General features: G+C 36.0%; 1 protein-coding gene across 2 annotated transcripts in view; it reads right to left on the bottom strand.

The window, feature by feature from the left end:
- pitpnm3 (PITPNM family member 3) overlaps window positions 1-10,754 on the bottom strand; it is an 87,465-nt gene extending 76,711 nt beyond the window's left edge. For both annotated transcript variants that reach the window (XM_016556998.1, XM_016556997.1), the window contains exon 1: window positions 10,442-10,754. In XM_016556998.1, coding sequence (XP_016412484.1) covers window positions 10,442-10,466 — 25 coding nt within the window. In that variant the 5' untranslated portion in view covers window positions 10,467-10,754. The remainder of the gene's footprint in view (window positions 1-10,441) is intronic.
- Between the last annotated feature and the right edge of the window lie 857 nt (window positions 10,755-11,611).

Here is an 11,611-nt window from a genome sequence, read left to right as displayed (position 1 = left end):
TACCAGTCGTTTTTGTAGGCATTAAACTGCCAGAATTTTAAAAGACGATATCTCCGTTTGCATTGAACTTTCAGCTTCGTAACTTTGCAGATATTGTTTATGATCAAACAGCAACATTACACACTAACTAACATTAAAAAAGTGAAATCGCAATCAACCACCCCTTTAAATGAAATTGAATGCATGCTATGAAAGTAAGTCTTCCTTTAAAAACACTCAAAATTTTGAAATAAATTTCAGCTGAAAGCTCTTAAGGAAAGATGACTTTGCGGTCTCAATTGTCTTAGGACAATATTTACTTTAGCTTCAGATGTCTGTGCCATTAAATTGGACATGCTATTATTCAGGTAGCTAGCTATAAACATATCGATATCTGTATCCCAATATTTCTTATTCAATGAGGTTCTAATATTTATCAAACTGATGCTGGTTAAGATTCGTCCCCATACAGGACATAATCAACAACCTTTAAGCCACTACATCTTTCACTATGCACTGAATTGGCCATTTTGTTTTTTTAAATGTTATTTACTCAATATGAACTTTTTATTTATCGAACTGCTGTATAAAAACCATTCAAACCTAGATTTGAATTCTCCATAACCCATCTAACTATGTGTCTAATTTTAGATGGAGTTGTGAGTTATGAATGCTGGGTCATGGATTGTGATTCGGGTCGATATCAAGGTTTGATATGTCCCCTCTCCGAGGAGCTTGCACAGTACAAAAACGGCATTTTCTCCAGAGCACTCATGACTCGACTCACTGAGAGACTTAAAACATAAAACACAAAAACATAATCTCTGCTAGATAGGAGCTGCTTTCCTCCAGCAATATCGCTTTTCTCTCTTTCTTTAATCTCTATATCTCACCCTCTCTCTTGCACTTTCTCTCCCAACCTTCAATTCCTTCCTCTTCCCCTCTTCAGCCTCACTCTGTTACCCACGCACTCAAGAAGCTCCTCCACCATTTCTACTCATTTTTTCAGCAGCCTCATGTTAAAGCCCCTCTAGAGAAAAGTGCAGAGGTAAAGGCCATTATGACATCAGAAGGCTCCCATTGGTTCACTGCACTGGTTTTAAGGCTGTGTGTGTGACTTGAAAGGGAAGAGACAATAAACAAAGGCCACAAGGGCATACTTGTTGGAAAATAATGTGATTCTGTTATTGCCAGGTCTAGACGTCTGATTAGTGGGGACTGACATGAACCACTTCCCTATTAAATTAAAAAATCTTAGCGGTTTTCTTCAATAAGTGATTATCAAACAGCTTTTTATTGCTGTAATGAGAAGCATTTCCAACTGAATCTGGATACATATTCGACTTATACATTATGTTCCTGCAGCCACAGGTTCAATTCTCATTGAATGCATGAATGCATAAAATGCGTACCTTGAATGCAACATTAGTCACTTCCAAATGCATAAACCTTTAATTAATTAATTACAATTAATAATTAGTTATAATAATTAATTAATAACATAAATGTATGTTTTTCTTAGAAAATATTTTAATATAAATTATATATATTTTTGAAAATTATACATTTTATATTATTTATGTATATACACACACATATATTTATCATGCATCAAATCCAATTTTTTTATTATTTTATTTTAATTTTAAATGATTCAATTCAAGTTTATTTTAAAGAAAATAAACAGGATCAATTATGATGGAGTTGAAGTTATGACAGCAATATTGCATGAAACTAATGTTAAGTGATTATCAAACAGCTTTTTATTGCTGTAATGAGAAGCATTTCCAACTGAATCTGGATACATATTCGACTTATACATTATGTTCCTGCAGCCACAGGTTCAATTCTCATTGAATGCATGAATGCATAAAATGCGTACCTTGAATGCAACATTAGTCACTTCCAAATGCATAAACCTTTAATTAATTAATTACAATTAATAATTAGTTATAATAATTAATTAATAACATAAATGTATGTTTTTCTTAGAAAATATTTTAATATAAATTATATATGATATTTTTGAAAATTATACATTTTATATTACTTATGTATATACACACACATATATTTATCATGCATCAAATCCAATTTTAAAATTATTTTATTTTAATTTTAAATGATTCAATTCAAGTTTATTTTAAAGAAAATAAACAGGATCAATTATGATGGAGTTGAAGTTATGACAGCAATATTGCATGAAACTAATGTTACTCTTTTCTGTTGTCCACTTGAACACTCAAACATTGAGTCGACATCTACCTTTTCAAGAGAAAAACAGCAAACAGTTCTCAATCAGTTATTTCATTAAATCGCTCGGAGGAATACTCTCATCCTTATCCCTGCATCACCAAAGCGTGTGCGCTTGCAACATATGCGCCGTGCGGCTTGTAAACACCTCCGTTTGGCAGCTCCAAGCAGCGCCGCACACGCTGTGAAACAGCACATATGCCACAGTTGCACACAAAAAAAAAAATACTGGTGTGATAACTTAGCATTACGAAGCAGAACTGTGATACTCAAAGCCTAAAAGACCACAAATGCAAAAGCGGATGCTGCCAGACAATGCAAATACTGACAAAGGTTGTATTTCCAGGCAGTGCAGGCTAAAGCCATACTGTGCAATCTTTTCTGTCCTTTATGATTGTTGCTGTCGCATCTTGGATAAAAGCCAAAGGAGACTGTGCAACATTAAAGATCTTAGGACTCTGGATGTGACTGACGATGCTGACTACACGATATTCCTGAAAATTTGTTCTTAGATGGCAAAATCGTGGCCAAAATCATTAAGTGTGCTCTTAGCTTCAGAAAATGGTCAAGACTTTCAGACTAAGTGGAGTAGAAAGGGTACAGCTGCTTATACTGCAACAGATGGCATGCAAAGGTAAGTGTGAAATCATTGCAGCAGGGGAGAATACAGTGGACAAACCTCATGCAGGGTCACAACATCAAGAGTGGATTGAGAGTAAACTACAGGGAACAGAACCACTTGACTGGGTTCCTCAAGAGCCACCTCCTCCTTCTGTCAAAGCGCAACTGAGGACTGAAGGAGGCGAAGCTACAAATGCATGAGGCATGAGCACAGAGAGCTCGCACGGATGGACGTTAATTGTGCCTTTACATAACCAAAGAAATGCAAACACAAAATCGTGATGTTCTGTTAAAGAGACAGCGCTGTCGTATCGCTTCTGAGTTATGATCAGTTTTTGGCATCTCATCTCTACTGAGGTGAAGCTGTTCAACCAAGCTGCTCTACACAAAGCTCTGAAAGGAACTGTTTGTATGGCATTGCATCATGTGTAAAGGATCCATCTGAAATGACAGGATTAAAGATCCAATTAGGAAGTACAGTCATCACGATCATCTTATTCTTGTATGAACAATGCTGAATACCAACATTTCCTTTGGTCACACCCTCTTTTGAAACAAAAAAAACTACTGAACAATGAATAATAAAAAAGACATATTCTTTGATTTTTTTTTTGTTTAGTATTTATACAATATGCTTATATTTACAGTATATGCCTTCTATGTTGGTCTAAATATGTAATAAAATAATTATAAAAAAGCCAAAGGTACATTATATCTATCTATCTATCTATCTGTCTGTCTGTCTGTATATGCCTTTGTCAGACTATATATTATAATTTTTATATTTATCCATCCATCCTCAAAAACAGATGCTATTATAATTTGCCAGCAAAAGCAACACTGTTTGAGAATGAATTAAATGATGAAGAGATTTATTTAAAGCAGATGTTTTTTAAAGAGCCATCTGCCTATTACAACAAAACTTATCTAGTTAAAGTGTTCATATGCTGTAGTTGAAAGTTTTACATTATCTAGATAAAATATCCATCTATAGCCCTTGGTTAAGGGAGCCAATAAGTCATAGTCTCCCATCTCACAGAATCATTGCATCAAAATAACAAAAAAAATCAAGACCTGAACTGCCTGTAAACAGACACAAAAGCCAGACTGCAGTATACTACAGACGGTCATGAAAGGCTGTCATTCTCTCTCTTTCTCTCACAGGACCACAGGGTAGCAGTGAGTCTGTCACTGCTTCTCGTGCAAGGCTATTTTTAGCACTGTGCTGAGTGTGCTCTACCCAAATCATTGTGCAAGTTCGCTAGAACACAATCATTATGGAGGGAACCTGAAATCTGCCCTGAATTGTTCCGTTTGTAATGAGGTGTCAGGTAGCTTTTAAGCGTTTTATTCACTGCTAAACAGCATGAGAAAAATGGGACTGAGACATTTAGATTTTCTCATTTCAGAAGAGAAAAAAAGACCAGATTTTCCCACAAAACAGGAAGGTTTAAGGTTTCAACCTGTTGATACACATATTCTAGAATGCTTCAAATATATCCTGACTGGCCCACCCAAATGAACCTGCCATCACTTGCCATAGTTTCACAACTTCCAATGAAGGCACGTGCTTTCAGATGGAACAGCATTTACTACACAGAGCCGTAGATCACTGACAAGCTACACAAAATCGCAGGTGATTCATTGCCGATTTTTTACGCGATTTTGTGTAGCTTGTCAGTGAACTACGGCTCTGTGTAGTAAATGCTGCTCCATCTGAAAGCACGTGCTGGAGATTTACTACTAATCACCAGAAGCGGCTTTACTGACGAGATGCACATGAAAATCGCATTCGATTTTTTGCACAGCCCTACCTAGAGAAATGTGCGCTGTTTAAGTGTCTGTGCGGACTAGCGTGGAAGCTGAACAGTAGCTCACAGCAGGACAGATGGAGGCGCCGGTGCGCTCACTTGCTCTTAAAATACTCTGTAATGTTTGGTCATACAGATAAGAGTAATACATCTTTCAAATCTGTAAAGACTCTACGTTTATTTGTGTACACTCACAATAACAACAAAACGCACTTTTGTAAAATAATGAAAGCAAACAGGATGCGCTTTCTGCCGTCTCGGTCTGTAAACTTGAGCGTGAAACTCTGAGTATATCTTTGTCTTACAGACATTAAAAATATATCTACAGAGAGTGAAATGTCTACTTTAAAATGAACCAATTCAAATGGAAAACAAATATTCTCAGATTATGTAATAATCCGTGTGAAATATGCATACAGGCGCATCCACTACTGTGGAGGTGACGAGAAAGCACTTGTTAATCAGTGAATTATTAAAACGTTAATGCAGCCTTCTTACTGTTTTCCCCTGACACATTCATAATCATAGCTTCTGCGGTGCACTGTGGCAAGCTTTATGCGTGCGCTTGAGCACTTATTAGGCTTTGTAGGCAATTAAAGGATCATTATAATGATTTCAATTGTTTATTAATAAACGTGCGATTAGTCGACTAATGCTTAAACTGAACGACTACTAGTCGACCAGAAAAATCCTTAGTCGAGGACAGCCCTACTTATAATCATCAATGTTGAAAAGAGCTGTGCTGCTTAATATTTTTGTGGATACCGTGATACATTTTTTTCAGGATTCTTTAATGAATAGAAAGTTTAAAACAATCAAAATCTTTTGTGTCATTATAAATGTCTTTACTGTCATTTTTAATCAGTTTAATGTATCCTTGCTGATTTTTTTTTTTACTTCTTAAAAAACCCTTTTGGGTAGTGTATATACTATATCATAATATAGAATATAGTGCAGAAGAGTACAGCAGAACAACTCTATACCATTTATCTGTATTTAAGATAAAGCATGGTACTATAAGACCTTCATCTGTCCCTTGCAGATCTGAAGTAAACTACAAGAGCAGCATCTAAAATACCTGAATAGTAAATAAAATAATGAAATAAGAGGTTCAAACTAAAATTATATTGCAAATTTTCATGTCACACACGACTCCAGGTGGTCTCACAGTTTGAGAGCCACTGATCTAGAAGATGCTTGATCTATTATGCTTGGCTAGTTACATAAATTCATGAGTTTTCATCAAGTAGAAACGTCCTTGATGCTTTTAACAGGAATAACAGTAATTTCTCACTCTACTGCGTGGGTGCAGCAAATGCTGAATTATTGGTTTGAGGATAAAAATAGAATTTCATTTTCTCAGTGACAAAAACCAAGCAGGAAACAAAATAAACGTGAAACCCGAAGTAAATGGAATGTTGTTTGCTGAGAGCTAATACTAGATCATCCGAGGCTCTTGGTCTGACAGCCACAGATACAGAGTGCGCTATTGACTGAAATGCCATCACACAGATATAGTGTCACAATGCCTTCCATCAAAACCCCATAAAATAAAGCAGGAAACAAAATGGACAAAACAAAGGAGATGAAATGTTTCTCATTTGAATGTACATCACAAGGACACCACAGGAAACACCTTGACTGAGGTGCACGTTAATTGGTTTGGCAAAAACAAGCCAACTTTGCAATCCAATTTTGCTACTGTGAACAACACAATCAGTATTCCCTGTTTTTATTCTCAACCAAAGCCAAGTAAAATGAGTTTTTGAGAACTGACACAGAATACTACTTGCTTATCTGCCACTAAAAGATCACTTCCTGAATGGCTAAGAAATATATCACTGCAGCACTGGCTATGACCTCTATATGTACATATGAAACATGTAACTGTACATTACTAGAGCTATACTGGAGGCATAACGTGAAGAAACATCTACCCGTTACACCTGAAAAGTGTATTTCGAACCAATTCAACAGAGACCATCACCATGCACCAGCCTAAGCATGCCAACATTACTGAGCAGTTCATTCTTACACCTGTTTTTCCAGAGCACTCTTTTTTCCAAGAAAGGCAATGCAGATGAATTGAGCACACAATGAATATCAATTTGTGCAATGGGAAATCGCACCCCTTTGAAGCTTTAAGATCATGCAGAGCTGGACTTACAGAGAAACACAACATGATGGTTCAACTCACTAAAACTGCTCTGAATTCAGGTTGGTTTTGTGGATTGATGCACTCTGGGGCTCTTCTGCTGAGGGAATATAGACTGTGAAAGAAATTAACTGCGGCTCCTGCATCTGGGACTTATATTCATTGAGTGGTCTATATCCTAATCTATAGAGAATGAGCATAAACTACAAAATATATAGTAGGAATATACAATTACTGTTGGAAATAGGTCCAACCTCCAAATGTTCTTCTCAACAGGGAAGGTTTGAACAATCAAAAGTGGCAAGATAAAGTATAGCTTATTCAGAAATCAATATTTTGGCTAGGAAATGAACAAAAAGCAATGTGCATTTCAGGAAAATATTATGCAAATAATTTCAGTGTTAACAATGACTCTGTCTAGCTGTTGCATTTATAAGTGAACCTGATCGATTGAAGAAACTAAAATAGATGACACTAAAGGCATCTACTTCATTCACTGCTTCTTAAATTATGATTCCTGTATATACCTTATAAATGCTTTTTTTGTGATATATGTATATATTTTATGTCTATCTATGGAAAAAAAAAGATTTGGATGGTAACTGGTGACTAATTTGCGCTAATGGTGATCTCTGATCTACAGTAACATATAGCAGATTAACTGATTGATTTGACTTTGGATAATAACAAATATGAATACAAAAATCTTGAGAAATACATGAAAATCCTAAAATAATCTGGGACCAAACAGGTATCCATGAAGAATCCTTGCTATTTATCATATAAATGAAGCCAACCTAGTCTGTGTTTGCTGATGGGCTGCCAGTTCTGATCATGTAAAAGGACAAATTTTGCTCCAGTGATAATGTAGGCTATCTGTACACGTTCTGCTTGTTCAATACAGTGAGCTGTTTTATGTAATGCCGATATGATGTACTCAATTATCCCACCATCCCATCCTCAACAACACTTATTCACTAACTAGGAATCTCATCAACATTGTGGTAAATTAAGTAACCAAACCAAAAGAGTCTGTAGGATTACACATTTCCACCTACAAAATCCAATGCTGACTTCCTACATGACAGAGAGAGGAGAACTTCTTGGCTGATTCGGAAACATGCCTGAGGAGAAATCAAATGCCTATGGCAGCTTATTAACAGTCTGTAGTAGTTACTGCTGTCCCACGTATGGAAACTGTTATGAAATACAACATGCTGTCACACCATAATAACCCAAAGAGCTTCATAGAGCTTCACATTCAAAACCCAGAAGACACATGCTGTGAGCTTCACATCATAACAAACCACTTAAAACTGTAGAAAACGCTCATGATCAGAAGCTACAAACATACTGACAGACTTGGGGCTAACATCTGACATTCTCTTCACTGGTTTCCTGACCCCTAGAGACTGAGCAATGATCTACATAATCATGTTTAAAATTGAACATTTTTTATGTAAAGTGATTTAGATTTAAAGCGGAAGTGTGTTTTTTTTTTTTGACCACCAGCTTCACATTGGCATACCAAACGCACACCATTGATAGATTCAATGTTTCTATGGCATACTTATAGTTGTCTATAGCATATTAAAGGAATAGTTCACCCAAAAATGTATATTCTGTTACGATTTACTCACCCTTATGTTGGATAAAACCTGTACGACTTACTTTCTTTTGCTGACAGTTTACCACTGACTTCCACCATACGAACCAAAAACATTCCAAATATTTTCTTTTGCATTTTACAGAAGAAAGAAAATCATATGACTTTTTTTTGAGTGAACAATCACTTTAGGCTTAGTTGGAAAAATAATTTGAAAACATTAAAACAATCATTAGGGTCCTCAAAACAACTCTCTGTCTTCATGGCATCTCAGAAGCCTATGTGAATCGCATAATCAATAAACTTATAGAAATATTGCAAAGTACCACATTAACTCACAACCATAATTCAGAATCATGAAATGCAAAGGGTAAGTTTTCTTCCAGATCAATAATTGCTCTGACATGCTGGACTGGATGTGCTGCCATAAACAGATTAAACTGTATCTATGTATGCTGAGATGTTCAGTGCAGACAGTCTCAGCACTCAGCCTTAGACTCAATCATATCTGAGTGTCCTATACAGGATATATATCTCAAAGAGAGACCATCAGCCCTCCCTCTCTCACATCAGCCTCTTTCAACATTCAAGGAGCCAAACTGACCAAAAATTTTTTTTAAATACTTCTGATACAATACATACATGTCACTGGCCAATTCACCTTTAAGTCGAATAAGGAGTGCATACAACGCAGGATGCACACTGACTTTTCATGCAGAACATGCATTATGACTTGCTTATGGGTTTTTGAAGACCACATTTTTGTCTCATTTTAAGTGTTTGAAGTTCACCGTTTATATTGTTTACTTAAATTAAAGCATATTGGTGGAGAAAAAAGCTGACCAATGGATCGTCACTCTCCAGCTGGGCTCTAATTAAATTATGTCAAAGATTAATCAAATGTACAGTCATAATCTATGACCATCTGAAGAAACAAACATTCAGATGTGATTTATAGCTAGAATTATTAATCACACCATAGGCTATGTACAAATTTCCTTATAAGCTTATTTTCTTGTACACTAATTTATGACACTATTTTAAAAACACTAATATTATCTAGTGGGGGGGTTGTCCACAAAATTACTTCAGGGGGTTTATGAACTGAAATACAAAACAAAATGGACCAATAAAGCATTTAACCAATGTTTTTCTTTTTTCTTTAGAGATATTTAGATTTTTCTACTTAATTGGTTCTTTAATATCAGGTCTACCTGTAAATCAGTGAATAGCACCCAACATAACCATTGGAGATTAATTCAGTGTGTTCACAGCTGAAGTAACTTTACTTATGTCTACCTTTTGCTTAAATCTTATTTTACACAGCAGCTTACCAAGTTAAACAAAGAAAATAAATTCTGCAGCAACTATATTAACAACAATAATAATGTAAATAATCATCAATATAATTTTACGATTTATAGTCTCACATATAGGCTAGTCTCATTAAAAAAAACTTTAATTAGAACTGATTATTGATATCAGTTATTGGACATTTAAACAAAATAAATCTGTATCATAACAGCTATTAAAAATACAATATCGGTCGGTCTCCACAAGTTATTATACACCGTTACTAATACATCGTAATATTTTTTGTATCAGGGATCCCTGGATTGCCTGCGAGTCTGTGTAGGGGATCCCTGGGTCAGATATGGTTGCAACTCCTACATCCATAAAACATTCTACATTTAGGATTACGACTAGTTTGTAAAGAGAACATGTTAAGATGAAGAAAAAGACAGCGTTTGGACTGTCTCTCAAAACCAAGTGAACCGGACAGCGTTTAAAGCCGTCGTAAGCATTGGAATGCGCCCATGACGCCCCAAAACGTTGTCTAGGTAGTCAGCTCACTAGGTTTGGAGACAGCCCTGGATCATCACGCATTCCAACAGATAGACGCGGAGAGTGAAGAGAGCAAACGGACTGTCTACTCTTTCTGCTGTGACACCGCAGCTTGCACATAAATCCCGGGGATGTCTCTGTGTTGTCTGAATGTGATGTGACATCTCTTACCTTTCCCTCGGATTTCTTTAGCCATCCTGCGTCTTTGCAGTTAGTTTGGACAGTTCGCACGTCTCTTCTCTCTGTCCTTGTCTGCGCGCGGGAGAAGCGATTTCAAGTAGGCTATATGCGCGTTTCGTGTTTGAACATGCGAAGGTGGGAGTATCCATGAACGCGGAGACAGATCCTTGTGTTGAAGTAAGCGCGGACTTGGGGCTGTTTGTATGTGTGCAGACTTTGCTGTTGTCCTCCTCTTCTCCTGTTGAGCTCGAGGTGTGATGTTCGACTGCCTCCAGTGGCTCTGCGCGAGCTGCAGTGAACTTGGAAAACGCCAAGCGCATTAATGCAGGCTTCAGACCACCCGCCGTCATATATTAGTTATTTATTCATTTATGCACTTTAAATAATAATATCACACTAGCGCCTCCTTAAGGATGTTGAGCACATCATATACATGACACTAAACAAACGCTGATAAATAATGAATAAAATCATTTCTGCAACGCATAGCCTTTGAGCTCGGCAACTTTTTATATAAAAAGAAATACGTTTATGCTGCAAATGTATGTATTTATATAAAACAGTATAATAACGAAATTAAAAGGACGCCCAGTACATTAAAATTGTTTGACGGCATACATGGAAGAATCAACATTTAGCCATTCTTAGCTAATATGATAATAATATCATATTTCTGTAATTGTATCTAACAAGGTGTAATATTAAAGTTAAGCAAGCCAACTAATACAACAAAACATCAACAAAAACATAAAAAATAAACGAATTCTTTGCTTATTTTTTCGCAATGCGCCATTTTGGAATGAAAATGAGGCTGAGGCGGGAAACGCGAGATCGGCACATTATTGTTTATATTATATTTATCAAAATATATTACATATATTTGTATCGCTTTTCTAACTAGAACATCTGAATTTATAATTGTTTATCAATAAATATATAATATAAAAATTTTTTTATTTCACATACTGTTAAAATGTGTTGAAATATGTATGGTTTCTTACAGGAATTGTGTTATAGTTTGGTTATTTTTTTACTATCTAAAAGTAAGGGAAAGAATCTGTCGCCACAATTGAAGAATGACTCAAAACTCCTGAGACCATAGTTGAAACTGTTGCAAAAAGAAACCACAAGAAAACTTGCAACAAGGGCCAAACAACATTG

This window comes from Sinocyclocheilus rhinocerous, unplaced genomic scaffold (assembly GCF_001515625.1).
Source record: "Sinocyclocheilus rhinocerous isolate Xijiao unplaced genomic scaffold, SAMN03320098_v1.1 scaffold166, whole genome shotgun sequence".
NCBI lineage: Eukaryota > Metazoa > Chordata > Actinopteri > Cypriniformes > Cyprinidae > Sinocyclocheilus > Sinocyclocheilus rhinocerous.
Note: the sequence above shows the minus strand (reverse complement) of the source record. Positions and strands in the feature narration are given on the sequence as shown.